The sequence below is a fragment of the Elephas maximus genome, chromosome 19 (assembly GCF_024166365.1).
Source record: "Elephas maximus indicus isolate mEleMax1 chromosome 19, mEleMax1 primary haplotype, whole genome shotgun sequence".
Taxonomy (NCBI): domain Eukaryota; kingdom Metazoa; phylum Chordata; class Mammalia; order Proboscidea; family Elephantidae; genus Elephas; species Elephas maximus.
This window is the reverse complement of record NC_064837.1, coordinates 55349663-55369717: the sequence shown is the minus strand read 5'-3', so window position 1 is coordinate 55369717 and position 20055 is coordinate 55349663. Positions and strand designations below refer to the sequence as shown.

The window sequence follows — 20055 nt, the reverse complement described above, 5'->3', positions numbered from 1 at the left end:
TACTGTGTAACAATTATTTACATAGCATTTGCATTGTATTAGGTATTATAAGTAATCTAGAGATGATTTAAAGTATACAGGAGGATGTGTGTAGGTTATAAGCAAATACCATGCCATTTTATATAAGGGACTGGAGCATCTACTGATTTTGGTATCCACGGGGGTCCTGGAATCAGTCCCCCATGGATACCAATGGACAACTCTAGTGTCACTTTTGCCATACTCTATTAGTAAAGCAACCACAAAAGACTGCCAGAATTCAAGGAGGGTGCAAAGATTCCACTGCTTTCTGAGGGAGGGCAAATTCCTGGAAGAAGCATGTGGGATGCGAAAGCTTGTTGCACCGTTTTTAGAAATGAAGAGCTGCAGCGTGTTCCTCTCCTACTTTTATTACTTCCCTGCTTTCCTTTCTAAGTCAGTAGAGATCTGTGTGTGTCACATGTCTACTAATGGGTATGGGGTTTCTTTTTGGGATAATAAAATTTTCCTAAAGTTGTGGTGATGGCTGTACAACTCTGTGAATATGCTAAAAATCATTAAATTCTGTACTTTAAAAGGGTGAGTTGCATGGTATATGAATTATATCTCAATGAATCTGTAAAAAAAAAAAAAAAGAAGAAGAAGAAGATCCAAAACTATGTTGCTGTTGCTATTGTTAGATGCCATTGAGTCGGTTCCGACTCACAGCGACCCTGTGTACAACAGAACGAAACACTGCCCGATCCTGAGCCATCCTCACAGTCGTTAATACTTGAGCCCCTTGTTGCAGCCACTGTGTCAGTCCATCTCACTGAGAGTGTTCTTCTTTTTCATTGGCCCTTTACTTTACCAAGCATGAGCCCTCCTGATAACGTGTCCAAAGTATGTGAGACGTAATCTCACCATCTTTACTTCTAAGAAGCATTCTGGTTGTACTTCCTCCAAGACAGATTTGTTTGTTCTTTTGGCAGTCCATGGTATATTCAATATTCTTCACCAACACCATAATTCAAAGGCTTCTGTTCTTTTTCAGTCTTCCTTATTCGTCATCCAGCTTTTGCGTGCATATCAAGCAACTGAAAACACGATGGCTTGGGTCAGGCGCGCCTTAGTCTTCAAGGTGACATCTTTCCTTTCCAACACTTTAAAGAGGCCTTTTGCAGCAGATTTGCCAAATGGCAATGTGTCTTTTGATTTCTTGACTACAGCTTCCATGGTTGTTGATTGTGGATCCAAGTAAAGTGAAATCTTTGACAACTTCAGTCTTTTCTCCCTTTATCATGATGTTGCTTATTGGTCCAGTTGTGAGGATTTTTGTTTTCTTTATGTTGAGGTGCAATCCATACTGAAGGCTGTGGTCTTTGATCTTCATCAGTAAATGCTGCAAGTCCTTTTCACTTTCATTAAGCAAGGCTGTGTCATCTACATAACGCAGGTTGTTAATGAGTCTTCCTGTAATCCTAATACTCCATTCTTCTTCATACAATCCAGCTTCTCAGATTATTGCTCATTATGGTGAAAGGATATAACCCTGACACACACCTTTCCTGACTTTAAACCATGCAGTATCTCCTTGTTGAGTCAGAACAGCTGCCTCTTGATCTAAGTACAGGTTCCTTGTGAGCACAATTAAATGTTCTGGAATTCCCATTCTTCGCAATGTGTTACAGTCCACAGAGTTGAATGCCTTTGCATAGTCAATAAAATACAGGTAACCATCTTTCTGGTATTCTCTGCTTTCAGCCAGGGTCCATCTGACATCAGCAATGGTATCCCTGATTCCACGTCCTCTTCTGAATCCAGCTTGAATTTCTGGCAGTTCCCCGTCCATATACTGCTGCAGCTGTATATTGGACCTGTTAGGTCCAATTTTGTTTGGGTTTGTAGTAAAATTGTGGGTGTTTTATACAATGAATATGTATTGTTTTTATAATCAGGGAAAGCAAACAAAAAAACATGGGGGAAGGGTCTTCCAGTGTGCCTTTTCTTGGACCAAACAGCGTTTTTTGAAACTCATGGCACCAGACCTTGTATGGCAAAATCTTATGAGCAGAGGCACTAAACTCTCTTTATGACAAAAATGAGGGCTGATCTTAGCTATGTGTAACAGAAGCTGTTACACCCCAGAATTAAATAAATTCTGAACCACTTTACCTTGGAGGTTAGTCTTTAATAAAATATATCCCAAGAGGTACTCAGACAGTTAGGATGGCCTGGCGTCATCTTCAGACCGTTGAACTCTCCAGACTTTTTTAGGGGGCACAATCTTTGGAAAGTTACCATTTCTAAATGTATGTCTACAGTTGAAATGGTGAAATGAATATTCTCCCCACATTTCTTCCTGCAGCCAAATGGCAATATTAGGAGATGTACGCACATTTATCCTTTAAGCTCTTATTATTTACTCTGTTATGACATGCATTGGAAGTGAGTTCTTCTAGCTGCCTGTTGAGTCCAGATTTTGTTCATAAAGCTTCTTTGATGCATTGTCCGTGTTCTGCTGCTTTTAGATGTTTCTTTGTTCCCCATGAGTCTGTGGAGAAAAGCCTATATTAGAAAAAGGAACCGTTGAAAAGGAAAAAAAAAAAAAAACCTGCTTGTCAGTTATTTCAGAAATTTGTTTATCACATCGTATTGGTTTAGGCATAAATTGTGAAACAGCTTTTGTTTCTTGGAATTTTCTGCTAAACTTGTTCCCTGTGAATAACTAGGGTTATAAAGAAAGATTAATAAAGAATAGACTTTCCCACTTGTAGCCTACTAATCTAAATAAGACAAGTGGTACCCTGGTGGGCAGCAAGTTTTCACTGTCTGAATGGCCAAGAGGATGCTATCCTTAGATGAGTGTTTACTCAGAAGTCTGTTGAGATAATCTGAGGTGGAGATGTCTAGGCAGAGAGAAGAATGATGCACAAAACATGTGCAGTGTGTGGCCTGACTTCTGCTCTTCCATTCAGGGTCTGGTTAATATCTAAAGACATTGCAGCACCAGAAAACCACAGATGGAATACTATACAGCCATTAAAAAGAATGAGGTAGACCTGTGTGTTCTGAAATGGAATGACCAGTGTGTATTTTTTAAACCATGGTTGGTGGTGTTTTTTTGTTTGTTTTGTGTTTTAATGAGACTCACCAACATTCACAAGGGAAACCTCTGAGAACATCCAAATTTGAAGGACTCCTAGAACATAAAATATCTCCCCCTAGGTGCAGTAACACGTGATTGAAAACATGTAAGTGAACCTCTAGACCCCCAAAGAGAGATGCCACAAGCTCTGATAAAGCCAGTGGGCAGGTGGGTACTGAGTAGTACACTAGGCTCGCATGCAAGCTCAGTGACTGGCCCACCTGAGTCAGAACCTCAGAATTCCGGGCTTCCGGAAATTCACACTTAATACATGCCATAGACCTTTGGGGTACTCACAGGTACTCAGTCCTGCAGGTGTCAAATCCATGCATGCCAAGTGACCTGTATACCATGCCACTGGCCTGTACCCCCAACAGCTGTGATGTGGGCCCAGTGACAGCTGCCCAGAACAGAGCACTGGCGTGAACACTTCCTAAGGAGCATGGAGACACTGAGTGTCTGAGGTGTTGCCGTGATGTGTGTTTTATGGCTGCAGCCGGCCCATGAGAGCAGCACAGGTGCGTTTGTACAAACCTTAGAGGGAAGGGAAAGGGTGAGTAATTCACAGATTTCCACTTCGAGTTCTTCTGATTTTTGCTTTCTAAGGCTGCTGTTTCTGTAAGGCTAATGTTTAATTAAAGACCTCAGTGTAGAGAAGTGTCATGCCAGGGGTCATTTACAGAACCGGGGAACAAAACTCCTGTCAGGCTGCACTCATGAACTAGGGGCCTCAGGCAGGACCCTGAACGCTTGAGTCTGTTTTCTCATCTGTAAAATGGAAATGAAGAGCCTATCTTTCTGGGGCATTGTGAGGAATAAATGAGGCAGCATGAGAAAGTCTCTCAGAGGGCCTGGCCTGTGGCACTAGACAACAGTAACAAGCTCCGCCTCACCGAGCACTAAATGTGTCCCAGGTGCATCATCTCCATTGCCCACTTTAACCTCACAGCACCCTCTGTGGCCGTTGCTGCCGATTCTCCCTTCTTCTTCCCCCCATCCCTGGTCCTTCCAGGCAGGGTCTAGTCTAACAGTTAGCCTTGGAAATTGGAGGCTAGCCCCAGTTTGTTCTTCTTCCACCTCACACGTTAACCATGGCAGATGTTTCCAGACAGAAATATCAAATGGAGGTGAGGACCAGGTATTTCACTGGCTGAGATTAAGGCAAACAACTGTAGGAGTCTGTGGCTGTTTCTTTTCTAGGACTGTGGTTGTTGGCTTCACCTGCTCATTACATCACTGAGGAGCTTCTGAAAATCCTGATGCCTGGTTAAGTTAGGCTAAGGGTGGGACCCAGCCATCATTACTTTTTAAGCTCCAACCTTCTGTCTCCTCACAAGGCTTGGGCTGAATGTTAGAGTACTGGCCACTGGGGAACTGGGTTCTGCTTAGGTGAGGACCAGCTTAACATTTACACGTCCAAGGAGCCTTCACTGGGTAAAAAATAGGTGGGCATTTGATCAGACATGTCATTGATTCAGAATGTTGATACCAAGCTGATTTTTGGCCCAGGGTAATTTGGCTGAGCTAATTGTGTGAAATACTTACTTGGTTCACAGGAACACTGATGAAAAAAGACAGTAGACAAAGAGGAGGTTTTTAGCTGTGATGGCAGCTTTTGTTTCTCCCCTTTTCTATTCACTGAGGTAATTAATGTAGGACTTGCCGTTTATAGGGAAGAAGCACAGCTCATGTGGCCTCGTCATCTCCACATGAGATGGAGGTGGGACCTTCAGTGAATTGATAAAAATAAGCACCTGCCATATTCTCCAGTTGCTTTCTAACTAATTTTGGCCCCTTTTCTTTTGCTAGTTGCCAGAGGCTCTACTCTCTGAGGAGGAAGAACAGGAAGCTTGGGTGAACGCCTTGCTTGGAAGAATGTTTTGGGACTTCTTAGGAGAGAAATACTGGTCTGATCTGGTGTCTAAGAAAATCCAAATGAAACTCAGCAAAATAAAGGTATTGTTTTCTACACAAGATGGTCTGGTTCTTCACATTTCTTAACTTCTGGAAGTTTTGTATCATTATGCCCTAAGTGAAGAATAACTTGGTTTAAAGCATATGACATGAGAGTAGTAAGTTCCTATGAAAAACCATCTCTGGCTGGTCTACCTGGGGACCTAGAGAACATTTCTGTTTACTTTATTCTTGGGCTGCGTCACTGTTACCCACTCTAGATGATGATCCAGAATTTGGTTCGGGAAAATGTGAGCTTTTGTAGCTGGTGTGTCTTGTATAATTCTGTTCTTTAAATTAATAATGAACTTAAATTGTATGTCCAGAGCCCTCAGCCTGTGGTCTGTGCCACACAATATTTGCTCTGAGGAAAATACCAGACTACTTCAGACTTCTTTCCCAAGTGTGTTCCCTCCCAAAGCTCTAAATGTGTCTGCGTTTGACCTTTGCCTTTTGGCCAGATGGTACTTTATTTTGGGCTCTCTCTCTGCTGAAGAAACCATCTTAGTGCTGATCCAGGCCCACTTGGAAGTGAGTTTAAACCGTGTAAGTATTTCTTGTAATTGTCATTAAATGACTCATTTGCCAACCAAGAGGCCTTACTTAGCTTACTTAGAAGTAAGCTTTGACTCAGTAAAGACCCAGCCGAGGAATAGTAACTTTGGTCCCAAATCTTCAATGAAGGCTTACTACAGTCAATAGCTGAAATCAGTGGCTCTGAATCTTTTAGTCATAAATTCCTTTGAGAAGCAGAAGCCTATGGATCCTCTCCCTAGAGAAATGCACATAGATACCAAATTTTGCCCATGGTTTTAGAGTTCAAGGACTCCATGTTAAGAAACTGTGAGCTGAGGTAAAATTACATGTGGAGAAAAATATGGGCATAGAGTAGCTTCAATTCAATTTCTGTCATTTCTTTGGGTAAAGCACAGACCTTTTCTAGCTTACTCATGTGCTAGCTAGCTCTGGCTGCCAGCTGCGGGCCAGTGTCGTCCCCTGATGAAGAGTAGACCCTGCCTCCTGAGCTTGAGGAACTGGGTTCAGGGCAAGGCTTTGGGAGGGCTCCGTGGACAAGTGTTATCCTGGTTGTGCTGTTAAGGTGGGTTGAGGGTTGAGTCTGTTTCTGCTAGCCAGCTCTGTAGAGGGGAAGCGCCAGGCAGCAGTGACCCTCTGTCTCGGGAATGAGAGTTCAGCACCCGACCTAGAGATCACTCAACTTCTTCTCCTTTTTGGAAAATGATGGAAACGTTGAGTTTCCAGGTCAACGCCAACCCACAGCGCTGCCACTGCTCTTTTTCAAGATACCATTTTGGGCTTTCCCGTGAGAGGGAAAGCAGGGCATGCTTGAAGTCCAGGCAGGACACTGCCCTCTCTGTTACACACCATCCAAAATGAACTTGATGAGGAGGTACTTCACTCTTCTCTCTGGAGCTAGAAGTCTGTAGTGTCTCTGCCCCATTAGTGGAGAATGGTAAGCTTCCTCATTCCAGAAGTTGAGGGAAAGTCTTTTATTTTCATTTTCTCCCTTTGCAGTTTGATGTGGGCTTTTGTAGTTTAGAAACTTAAGCTTCCTTTGGTTTTTTGAGGTCAGAAGTACTAAAAGGTTAGAATGGGGAAATGATCCTTCAGCCTCAGCAGTTCAGCAGTGGGAGCTGTATCCCTCCATCAGCCTCAGTATATCTGCACTCCCTCCACCCCCACCTGAGCTGCTGCCTTAGGAAGTGGCCTGCAGACCAGAGGGGACCCTAGGCAATGGACTAAACAGAAAGGCAGCAGAATATTACTTCTCAAATTCTGAACCTACCACCACCCCTGCCAGAAGAATGCTTATTATGACCAAAGATCCAGGTTCCCCTGGAGAGGCCGTAGTACCTTAAACCTAGTAGTGAGTCAGTATTAGGTAGCAGCCAGCCCAGAGCCAGCATGGAGACAGAGAATTGGGGCCTGGAGGAGCTGAGCTGTGCCCTGTGACAGATCTTCTTTGTCTCCTGGCTTCCCTGGAAGAACTCTTTGCTGGCCTTGCCCTGCAGTCCCAGATTGTCCCCCTCACACATGATAAAGATTCGCGTAGTACAGGAGCAGCCCTCTGTTTTCTGGTACCCAGTGATGGGCTTAAAACAACCTGAACTTCTGCCCAACAGCAAATATACTCTTGGCCTCAGCCAGCTGATAGAACGCCACCTTGGGGCCTTTGGTGGTTATGGGCCTGTTGTGCCTATGTCAGTATCTGCTGCTCTTACTGGAAGCAGCTCTGACTTATCACCCATCAACCTGAGAATGTCCCATACACCTGTATCTCTAGTCCCCAGTTGAGTTTACTCAGGAGGATGAAGAATGTGCCACTGGGTTCCTGTCTCATTGAGGTACCCTTTGGGTAGGAGGAGAGGCATTCTGGTTGAAAAGAACAAGAAGAGAAGTGATCTTTCCCTGCTTTCCCCAGCTGGGTAGGAAGAACATTCCTCTGGAGTCTGGTACCAAGAGTTTGAACCCAGGCAGAAATCTGAACAAGGAGGGGTGTGTGTGTGTGTGTTGCGGGTAGAGTTTAGAAATGGTCTCGTGTCTTGTGGTTGGGCAGACAGGTGAGTAAGTAGCAAACCAGGCTCAGCTGCTCTCCCTTCCCCATTCTACATACTGTAATTAGGGCCCACCCCCACCCTGTCTTTCTCAGTTTCTTTCACCCCCCCCTTCTTTGTCTTAGGTCCTGTCTCAGGTCCTTCCTTTGCCCTTGCAGAGACTACAGGGCGCAAGATGGGGAAGGGGGGTCCTGAACAGGGATAGAGGAGGGACAGTTACATTCCTGCTGTCTCTGATTCACTCATGTGGCTTAGTGTGGGACTTGTGTTCCCATAGAAACACTGTTGGAAGTGGTGACATTCCCTGGCCAGCCCTCGGAGTCTCTAACCCAGCATGTTCCTGAAACACTGGGTATTAGAGTGGCAATAATAGGGATAAAGGGCTGTGGCCAGTTACGGATTTTGGCTACATTTTTGGCCACGGAGTGTTTTTAGGCTGATTGAGAGGCCAAGCACCACTTATAACATTGATTCTTTAGAAAAATGTTTTCCAAATACAACCACCACCAATTCAAAAATGCACGTTTGAACACTGCCTCTACTCACGTTTTGTCCACCACAGACATCATGATCTCTTTAAAGTAATCTCTTCACCCTACCCTTATCCCTCCAACAAAATCAGGGACGAAGTTCTCTGACTGGTAAATCCTGAAAGTTTGTTTTTCTGCAGAGAGATGGCTGAAGTAGTCCAGCAACTTAAGTGTTAAATCCATGCCTGGCTAAGTGCTGCCTTGTTTTATGGGAAATACTGAACAAATATTTGATTTTTTAAAAACTCAATTCTAAATTTTTACAAAATCATTCTAATGTTTAACTGGAAAAATACTTAAAATATTTGTGAGAATAACTTTGAAAACTCTAGGGGAAAACAAAAGAAGAGGGACTTGCCAGATTAAAAAATACAAAACTACAGTAATAAAAGCAGTTTGAGACTGGCAGAAAACAGTGCTCAGTACAGACTCCAGTATAGTGGGAATCTTGTATTTAAAGATGGCACTACAGATTAATAAGGAAAGGGCTGGTTACTCAATAACAGCTTGGGACAGCTGATTAGCCATTTGGAAAAATAAAATAAAATTGAATCCCTACTTTACATCTTACACTAAAATTCTGAATGAATTAAAGATTTAAACAAACAAAAATACACATATACAAACTTACTAGGGGATAAAAAAAATAGATGAATTCATTCTGTAATCTTGAGGTGAAGTAAGACTTTGTAAACATGATACCAGTGCTCTTATGCCATTTCCTTTAGAATAAATCCCCCCTGATAGGCTTGGGGGTTTGTATTAGTCCAGAGTCCCAGCAGGAGACAGATGGAGTAGCCTGAGGGAAGATTTATAAAACTGTGGGCAGATGTAGAGAGACTAAAAGGGATAGAGCGAGGGCTAGCAGCAGTGGGGAGCTGTTACTGCTCCCCGAAGGACCAAAGGCAAGGAGCAGTCCCTGGAACTCTGAAAAGGTAGCCCTGTGGAGAGGGCTGCCCAACTGATAGCACCTGTGACCTTACAGTAGAGGAATCTGGGGAGGAGACAAATGCCTACAACACTCTTAGCCACATGCCTCCCACCAACCCTGCCCATTGGTGTATCCCATTGGCCATGCCCAACTAGAAGCCAGAGTGGTTGACATAGGCCAGTGTCACCAGGTAGAGGGTGGAGTGCAGATCCAGAAGAACAACAGGAGGTGTCCAGCTCGAGGTCAAAGGGATGTGATTTTTAAAAGATGTAATACATGTTCTAAGTTTGCCGGTCAGAAATGTTATCGTAATAGCTTCCTCCCCACTAATGGTCTAAGAGAGGCTCATTTTCCCATATTTTGGCCAACCCCGGGCATTATTCATCTAACCAGCATGGCTGATTCCTTTTGCACAGTCATATATCTTGTCAAAAGCCACTCCTCAGAGAAGCCTTCCTAGACCTCCTTAGCTAAAATAGCCAGTCCCAGCCACGTGCCAGGCTCTCTGTCCTGTTACCTGCTTTGTTTTCTTGTAGCAGTTAATTACTCTCTCTGAAACTATATTATTTATCCGTCTACTTATTTATCGGTTCCCACCTCTCCTATATTAACCCCATGAGAGCAAGGAACTTGCCCATTGTTCACGGTGCTGTCTTCAGTACGATGCCTAGTACATGGTAGAGCGCTCAGTCTATTTTGGTTAATTAAATGATGTATGCCCCAAACCCTGGCCACCATTCCCTCTAAGAGTATGTTGAATTCTGACTTGTCTTGGCAGTTTTACAAGGTTGATAACGTTTCTCATCCACTGTTTACTTCTTTTCTCCAGCTCCCCTACTTTATGAATGAGCTGACTCTGACGGAACTTGACATGGGGGTGGCTGTGCCAAAAATCCTTCAGGCCTTCAAGCCTTATGTTGATCACCAAGGTAACTCTTAACTGACTCTGAGAGGAACTGACCATGTATATGAATGTTAAGATGTTTGCATCACTATGGATTCAGTACCAAGGCTTTGTGTTTGGAGGGGGTTGGGGACTATTTTTAACCATCTATTTCGGGTTAAAGGAGCCCAGGTCTCGCAGTGGTGAAATGCGTAGCTGGTAACCCAAAGGTCAGTGGTTTGAACCCACCAGCCGCTTCTTGGGAGAAAGATGTGACAGCCTGCCTCCATAAAGATTACTGCTTCAGAAGTCCTGTTGAGCAGTTCTCCTCTGTCCTATAGGGTTGCTATGAGTCAGAATTGACTCGACAGCGTTGGGTTTTTGGTGTTTTGTGTCGACTACCTTTTCTTCTTCTTTTTTTGAATAAATATTTTATTGTGTTTTCATTGAAGGTTTACACAGCAATTTAGGTTTCCATTCAACAGTTTCTACACAGATTGCTCAGTGGCATTGGTTACGTTCTTCACAATGTGTGAACATTCTCAGTACTTCCGTTCTGGTTGTTTTGTTTCCATTAATCTAATTTCCCTGCTCCCTTACCTTCTCATCTTTGTTTTAAAGTAGTTGTTAACCATTTAGTCTCATGTGGATGGTTTCTCAAAGCAGCACAGTACTCACTGGTGATATCCTTTATTTTGTGAGCCAATCTGTTGTTTAGCTGAAAAATGACCTCAGGGGCTAGTTTCAGTTCAAGGTTTAAAAGTGTCTTTTCTTCTTAACAGTCATGGCCTTAAACTGATGGGAAATAGAGCAGGGCTTACCCTTCTAATCCTAGTTTCTTGGATCCTTACAGGGCCTCCCCCAGCCCAAAGATGCCCACATGCCAGCTAATGGGACCTGAGTTTTTGTGCCCCCTTGCCTTCAGAAACAGTACCTACCCTGGAAGGAGCCTTGGTGGTACAGTGTAGCTACTGCTAACCAAAAGGTTGGTGGTTTGAACCCACCAGTCACTCCGTGGCAGTCTGCTTCCATAAAGATTACAACCTTGGAAACCCTGTGGGGTAGTTCTGCTTTGTTGCGTAGGATCACGATGAGTCAGAATCAACTCGATGGCAACAGGTTTTGGTTTCGAGGCCTACCCTGGTAGCCTCAGCCCTTGCCATGGTGGAGGGAGTGGTCTGGATTTCAGCCCCGTTGACCCCTCGTGTGGTCCTCTGCCCCGGCCCATCACCAGAAGCCACCTCTCATCATATGGATTCACATCTTTCTTTACCTCGACCCCGCTTTTAGGTTGCAAATTCTTTGACCATCGTGTTTCACATCTTTGTGTCCCTTGTTACTCCTAGTAGGTGCTCGATGAGTGTTTGAAAAATGAAAACATGTATTCTAAGGTAATATTTTGAGAGAAAAGTTCTCTTCTGAGGAAAGTTCACAGATTTGATTTTTAAAACATACTACTGACACAGTATTTGTGCCTTACTCTTGTGAGCCGAGGAAAAAAAGTTGATTAGAATGTAGAGAGAGTTTAAGTAAAATTACAGTGTAAAGATTTATGTGTATTTTATGACACAAGGGTTTTTTCTTTTATCACAGTTTTTTTTTATTGTTGTAAAGATAAATATATAAACATACTTGCCAATTTAAGATTTTTTAACGTGTACAATTTAGCAACTGTAATTACATTAATCATGTACAGCCATCATCAATATCCATTGGACACGTGGTTTTAAAAGGACCTTGACAAGGAAAGTTGAGTACACAAGAGTTTGGTGAAAAGAGGTGCAAGCCAGGCGGGGGGAGGTGGTTGGGGGGAAATAGCTTATGACAGGGCAGGAAACAGCCTCACTGCCATGGAAACATCGACTTCATCACTGGAGCCGCCCTTTCCGTGTGAGCCTCTTACCCCTTCAGGCTCATGAACGAGGTAGGGGAGAGAATAATTGTTTTTGTAAAACATGTAGACCATAGAAGCTACTTTTGTCTCACTATATCAGATGGCTCATGGGTCACGTTTAGTGAAATCATTTTTCTTCTGTTGTGTACATTTGATGAAAACACAAAGAGATTTTGTAGTGCAACAGTGAGCAGCTCTGTCAAATCTCTCTAGGGATATCTTTCAGCTGACTGGGAGACCATATGTCTGTTTTTAGCTTCGCATCGATTTCAGAGAAAGCCAGTCCAGAGTATTATTTGCAAATCCAGAAATCACCTAGTACTACCTGCTTGCTGAGGTCACCTGTAGCCCCCTCACTGTGTCTCCACCATGGAATGGAGTGCTCCTGGGTTTGGTTAATTTCTGGTTAATGGAGAGTAAAACTGGAAAAGATTTAGACTCTTTGCAAATAGTTTAGCTAGAATTCTTTTGGAATGGAAAAATTTTTAAAAGATGAATTTTTTTGTGTGTCAACTGTAAAAAAAAAATAAAAATGGGTCTTCACCCCACCAGTGGAAAAAGGGGTGACTCCCTGTTGAGGGATTGTCCTGTGACAAGCTGATAAATAATCAGCCAACCTAACCCTCCTGAGAACTGGGACCTAAAGAAAGTAAATACTGCATGTCAATGCTCTGTTTTCTAATGCGTTAACAGTCTTTTATCTCAGGACTCTCTTTTGTTGAATTAGTAGAAATTTCCAAACGGGCGGGCGAAGGACCACAGCTGGACTTGGCAGCATCTAAGAAGTGTCCCTGCAGCCTCACACCTCACAGGGCAGCCTCGATCAGGCTTTGAGTAAACCACCAAACTCCTAAGTCTCAAGTTTCTTTCCTGTTCCTGTAGAACAGGAGCTATGGGAAGACAGTTCACTGTACAGATTAAAGCTTTGCCAGTTTGTAATCCATTTGAGGCTGACTTAGCTCCTTTCAGGGCAAGTTTTAGAGATCTACCTGCTTATGTAACAAGGGAAAAAATGTTACCAAAGAAAGGAAAGATAATGACATAAAGCCTGTGGGTTTTTAAAAGTTGGATCAAATTAGGTTTTTTCCAAGTCTGCAAAGGATGCGTGTAATTGTAAAACAGACATGAACATGGAGGAGGAAATGTGCGGTTCGAATTCTGTTGCTCTAAGCGAAACCTTTCCTTTTAGGGAATGTAGAATCTGGGGTGACTTGCTGAAACTAACTCTTAAAAGTGGAGTTTACCTTCCAGGGACATGATCCCCTGGGGTGAAGAAGGCTTTAGCAGCTCTGTGCTTGCGAAAGCTGGACAATGAATAAGGAAGATCAAAGAACTGACACCTTTCAATTGTAGCGTTGGCAAAGAATATCGAATATACCATGGATTGCCAAAAGGGCGAACAAATCTGTCTTGGAAGAAGTACAACCAGAATGCTTCGTAGAAGCAAGGATGGCAAGATTGTGTCTTACATACTTTGGACATGTCAGGAGGGATCAGTCCCTGAAGAAGGACATCATACTTGGTAGAGGGTCAGCGAAAAAGAAGACGACCCTCAACGAGATGGATTGACACAGTGGCTGCAACAATGGGCTCAAGCATGACAACCATTGTGAGCATGGTGTAGGACTAGGCAGTGTTCCATTCTGTTGTGCATAGGGTCGCTATCAGTCAGAACCGACTCCACAGCACCTAACAACAACTACCACACAAGGAGAGACGCTCCCGAGGAATCATCCTCCCCACCCCCTTTTAAATGTTTCCTAATTTGTGCCCAGCAGGAGTTTTTGGGCCAGAGCTGGTTGGATTCCTCCATCCTAGAGTGAGAAGGGGGTGCTGTTCTTGAGGCAGTGTATAGCTGTGGCTCTGAGCACCAGCCCCAGAATGACTGCAGGGTTCACAGGTCCATGGCCCTGGGCAAGTGCCTTAACCTTCCTGCCCTCGGTTTCTTCAGCTCTCTAGCGGGCATACTAACAGCACCTACTTCATAAGAATTGTGAGGATTAAATGAATTAATCCACAGAAGGCACTGAGAACAGTATCTGGTGCAAGGCAAGGTCTGTATAAGTGCTAGCTATTGTTTTTACCATCATTATTGCTGCTGCTGTTGGGGAGCTTAGAATGTGGTAGCTGTGGTGCCTGTTGATCCGTCCGACAGCTCGAAGCTGGCGGGTCCTAGTGGGAGCAATGGAAAGACAAATGCAGTTCTCGACTCATGGCCTCCATGTTCAGTGGAGCTGTTGGCCTGAGTTCTAGTGTAGTGAGTGAATAAGGTTAAATGCCCACCTTTCCTGTTCCCAGGGCGTCTTCACTCCCCACCAGTGGCAGATGGCTGGAAAGATGGAGATCTCTCCTGCCTGGGAACTGACTGTGCACCTCCTGCCTTAGCTCTACCCCTCCCCTCTCCACACACCTCTGTCCCTGAGGTATATATGGGGTTTCGGGGTCTTCTTTCTTTCCTTTGGCTTTATAATGGGGCCCAGGAGCCTGCACCTGTTCCCCTCCCTGACTCGGTCTGCCTCCTTCCACCCCCCTCATACCTGTCCCGGGTCCCTATCTCCAGGGCCTATATTGGAGCCACCAGGCCATCCCTCTCAGCCAGGCTCTTTCCAGCTGTTTTATTAATTCTGTTAGGATAATCTTCATTCATTCACTCAACAAATACTTACTATACAGAAAACTGGAATATTTAGAAAAGGCAAAAAGGATAATGTTACCCATCATTCTACCATTCAGAGATGGCCAGGGCAACCTTTTTGGTATGCTTTTTCCTGTAAATGAAAATTAATTTAGAACATATAAAAAAAAACAAAACCAGACCCACTGCCGTCGAGTCAATTCCGACTCATAGCGACCCTATAGGACGGGGTAGAACTGCCCCACAGAGTTTCCAAGGAGCACCTGGCAGATTTGAACTGCCAACCTCGTGGTTAGCAGCTGTAGCACTTAGCCACTACCCCAACAGGGTTTCCTTAGAATGTATAGGTCTTAATTAAACCCTTAAGGAACCAGGCAGATTGACTATTTAGACCTGAAAGGCAATCAGGATCACCTGGCCAGACCCTGCCATGTTTTAGATGAGTAAGCCAAAGCTGGAAGGCCTCTCTTTTCATCCTGTTCCACGGCTTCTAGGTCAGTGCCAGAGGCTTGTGAGCCCTGCTTCTTCACCAGCCAGCAGTGGGAGCTCAGGAAGTTACTAACCTCTCCACACCCGCTTCCTCATCCATGAAGTGGTGATGGCAGCAGTGTCTGCTCATCTGATTGTGGTGGAGCTGAAATGTTAGATGTAAAGTCTCAGCACCACGTGGCACATAGTGCACATAGTAAGCCATCAGGGAGTGTTTGATGCTGCTGTAAAAGCGCCCTAAAGGGGCTGGGGAGGGGGGTACAAGTTTGCATCTTCAATGCCTGGGACCAGGGCACACAGAGCAGTGCTATAGGTGTGTGTCAGCAGGGTCAAATGAACCAAGGATGTAGACCACAACCCCTCGGGTTCAGATCAATCCATTTAGTCTTCAGGATGTTTGTCGCATGTATTCGAGTCTGCAGCTGGTCATTGAGCATCCTTCATGGACAGGGCACTGTATTGGTTTTGTCTTATCTTGAGATACCCATATGCCAACCCAAGTTTCAACTGCAGGTCCCAGATTCTGGGGGAAAATGACCTCATTCCCACAGGAAATGAAGGCTTGTCTGTCCAGAGATGCCTTTAGTCATGACTGTGTGGGTGTCCACTCCCTATACCTGTGTTTGGGGTCAATCTGTAGTGCCTGCCCCCTCTAGCCAGTTCTGGGGCTGAAGTTACTTTGCTGACTGAATGTTGCAGAAAACTGGAACCAGAGTCTATCTGTGACCTTCCTATTGCTCTGTTCCACCCTCTTCAGGAGCATCTGTTAGAACAGCAGCTGTGGTGATTGTGGCCTACCCAGGCCTGAGAGCTGAGGCAGGGCCAAGTATAGAGCTCAGTGCTGACAGGAATGGCACACTCATTCTCCAGCCAGATCATGTTGCAAAAAGAAAAACTACCTCCTGTGGAGCTTGGGCGCTGGTCAGGAAGAGGGAACTCTGATTTGTGACAGTGTCAACCTTGAGGAGGCGGAGCTCTGTTTCAAAGAGCAGTTACAGGGAGACAAAGCTAAAAATGACGTCTGTCCTAAAAGATACATCCAAACAATAATTTTCTGTGGTATCTGAATGAGCAATATGGCACCAATCTATTTGCCAGGAACAAAACAAGCAGTGATGCCTTTGTCTTTTATGAGCTGAATCACTCAAACATCTGTTCTTGGTAATATATTATCAGATATTCCTTTTGAAGTACAGGCAGTCCTGGGTTACGAACGTCCGACTTATGGACAGCTCAGACTAACACTTTAATGTTGTGTAAATTTCCCCTTACTTTGAAATGATTGAACCAACCCCTACTCAGCAACAAATTCATCATAGTCATCTTCACAAATCATTAAAAGCTTCAAGCCTTTTCTTGCACTAAAGTAAGGCTAAAGAAGAACCATATGCACCTGCTCCAAATTACCCACAAATTCGACTTAAAGACACAGTTAGGAATGACCTCGTTCGTAATCTGGGGACTGCCTGTAATTTTGTTCTTCAGATGCCAAAGAGTGACTTTCAGAGTGTAAATCAGCCACTCGTAGTTACAGGTGGAGAAGAATGGAGGCTCAGGTAAGGAGCAACCAAGCTCAGGTGAGCAAGCTTTAGGCAGAGCTTCAAACTGGTTCTGCCTGGTTGGAAACCCTGCTGGGAATTTGCATTCCTAATCAGTTCCCAGGCCATGCCAGTACAGATGGTTAGTGACCAATTCTGAAAACCACTAGTAGAACCAAAAAAAAAAAAAAAAAACCCGTTGCTATCGAGTCAATTCCAACTCATAGCAACCTTATAGGACAGAGTAGAACTGCCCCATAGAGTTTCCAAGGAGCGCCTGGTGGATTCAAACTGCCAGCCTTTTGGTTAGCAGCTATAGCACTTAACCACTACACTACCAGGGTTTCCACTAGTAGAACAGTGGTTCTAAAATATACTTAAGAATCACCTGGGGATCTTGTTAAAATGCAGATTATGATTCAATGTATTTGAAGTGGAAGTGCAGATTCTCAGCAGGGGTTCAAAGCAAAATGAACTGGTTGGAAGCCCTGGCTTTAGGTTCTCCTCACTCCTGAGCTGAAGGTGCCCTATGAAGCCTATTCCAATGAGACTGATGCCTTTTAGTTATTTTCATAGTAATAAAACCATGAACTGCTAAGTGAAATGACTAGGTTTATATGACCACGGTAGCACTGTTACTAAGGTGTGGCATCTGTTAAATAGAACACCAGGGAGAAGGCAGAAGAATCTCTGTTCTAGTTGTGACGACTTCCTGTTTCTGGGGACATGCACCAAGGCAGGTTTGTCCTCTGGCGGCATCACGGTCTGACTGGCACCAGCATTAGCCATCTTCATTCCTCTTCAAGCATAAGCCCCCGGAGAGCAGGGGCATCTCGGTGTCTTTAGCTCTGATGTCTTGCATTAGGAATTCAGTAAACATGTTGAGGTGGCGTGAGATGTGACTTGTGCTGCAGTATCCCTCTGAGTGGTGGTCATAACGCATACTTCCCTCCTGAGACTGAAGAGTGGTAAAACAGCCACCTGAATGCCATACGGGTCCTCACTTGAAGACTGACTAAAGAGGCTCATATTTTCATTGTCAGCTGTGTTTTCAGGATTGCCGAGTGAAGTGCTGGTTTTATGGGGCTGGTTGATACTCAGGCACCACCCTTCACCACTGGATGTCCTCTCAACATGGGGTCACCTTGTATTCGTGTCCCCAGCCCTCCTTTCCGGAGAACCTCTCAGGGCTGACTACCTTACTCATTTAAAAGCATTAAAAATTGTCCTGCTGCTTGACTTCTGGTGTTTGTCCTTGAGCACTACCAAGAGCAGATGGTTACAGAAAGCAGCATTTTACATGAAATGCTTGACAATAAAACCTTAATATTTGTCAAGAGAAGAAAAAAAAAAAAAAAGCTCTGTTAACTGCATTATCTAGAATAGTAGCATTCAGCGATGCTAGAGTTAAGATACCACTCATGGAGCAGTGTATGTCCCCATCTTCTCAGTGTTGCTACATTTATCCCCAATAGGAAGACAACCTTTCCAGCAACTGTTAATTTCATCTCTCAGCCACTCAGATTGTGACTCACTGTTATATAACCAGCTGGTCTCAGCTCCAAGTTGTGCCTGCTCTCAGATTTTCAGGATGCATTTCACCTGCTGAATCATTATCACAGAAGCAAGTTTTTCTTTGCACCTAAGGCTGAAATAGTCTCCTTGTCCTCATCTGAATGCAAGAATGTCATATTAGAGTAATTAGTTGGAATATTTATTTGTATTTTATATCTGTTTTCAAAAGTTCTCAAGCCATCCTTGGCTGCTTCATATGTTCATTGACTACCATAGGTGAGCAAGGCCCTGTGTGGGTGGACCTTGTTGGATATATACCATATTTTTATGCAAATAAAAAATTACCTGTAAAAAAATTAGCATGGCGCACTTGCGAAAATACCTCTTTGCAGGGGGTGCAGTTGGCAAACATAGAATTGTGTAAAAATATGGTACAGTGGTATACGAACCAGACCCCATCCCCATTAGGCGGTCCAATCGGATGTCCAGGCCTCTTCCCCTCCCAGACCTCTCAATGCAGCCTCTCTCCTCTTGGCCCCATGGTCTTTTCTGGACTGTCTTCCATCTGCCATAGCAATAGCAGCAAGCTGGACTAGGAAGTGGGGCTGGCAAATAGCAGAGAGTGGAAAGAGACCTGCTCGTGATGTGCCAGGTGCCAGCTTGTATATGGCAGTCCCCTGAAGAAGCAGTGTTGTCTTCATTGTGCAGAGGAGGAAACCAAGCGTGGAGGTTAAGAAACTTCAGAGAGACTCAAGCCCTGCCCATTTGGCTGGGCTCCATGCTCTCCGTGGCCTGCACTGCCTCAGCTTCTGGACCATACGTGATCAGGTGGAATGTTTACTTGACCGGCACTCAGCCCACATTCAAATCCCCTCAATGATAAAATAAACAAAACCTTCTATTTTAATTTTTTAGACTCACTGCCATCGAGTCAATTCTGACTCATAATGACCCATAGGACAGAGTTGAACTGCCCCATAGGGTTTCTAAGGCTGTAAATCTTTATGAAAGCAGACTGCCACATCTTCCTCCTGTGGAGCAGATGATGGGTTTGAACTGCCAACCTTTTCGTTAGCATTCAAGCACTCAACCACTGCACCACCAGGGCTCCTTTTCTGTTTTATAAGAAGCAAAATTCTGGTGTCTTTAATAGGACAACCTTCAAAGGTACTAAACCCATTGTCGTCGAGTCGGTTCTGACACATAGGGACCCTATAGGACAGTAGAACTGCCCCATCGGGCTTTCAAGGTGGATTTAAACTGCTGACCTTTTGGTTAACAGCCGTAGCACTTAACTACTGTGCCACCAGGGCTCCTCAAAGGTAATACATACTATTAATATTTATTGGAAAACTGACTAGGATTTTCAAAAGAGATGATTGTCTGAATCCATACAGCAGCCAGGTAATTTTGAATCTATTGCTTCTCAAATAAACCTGGAGATATTATACAAGAATAAATGCCTTCTTTATTGATGTTCTTTTTATATTGAGTTTAAAGTCTAGCCTTTTGCCTCACTCCCCTTCCTACTAGAAGCAGTTAATGACTAAATGTCTTTATTAAAGCAAATGTGCCCTTTATTTCCAGTAATAGTACCTTTGAAGAGCAAACTAATTTTTTTTTAATTGCTTAATGTAATCAAGAAATAAAGCCACTTTATGAGACAATCACAGTCCTCTGCATATCACTTGATTAAAACAGGTCGCTCATGAAAAATATTACCTTCAATTGGGATAAAAAATTTGTTGACAACAAAATGGACGTTATTCTGACTTTAGTGAGGAATTACACCATTAGCACAGCTTGAGGTTAGAAAGCTTTTTATCGGAGGTGGTGGCCAAATGGGGGATGTATTATTTACTGTGATTGTTTGAAAATGCTGCTCGGTGTAACAGTGGTTTTAGATTAATTTTCTGCATCCTTTTAGATGTTGTCATTTGTTTTATGAGGGTCTATAAAAGTTTATTAACATTTACCCATCCATTTGAAAGATCCTGTTTGATTGATA

General features: G+C 43.9%; 1 protein-coding gene across 1 annotated transcript in view; it reads left to right on the top strand.

The window, feature by feature from the left end:
• TEX2 (testis expressed 2) overlaps window positions 1-20055 on the top strand; it is a 126856-nt gene that overhangs the window by 88669 nt on the left and 18132 nt on the right. The window contains exons 6-7 of the mRNA XM_049860182.1: window positions 4916-5062; window positions 9923-10022. Coding sequence (XP_049716139.1) covers window positions 4916-5062; window positions 9923-10022 — 247 coding nt within the window. The remainder of the gene's footprint in view (window positions 1-4915; window positions 5063-9922; window positions 10023-20055) is intronic.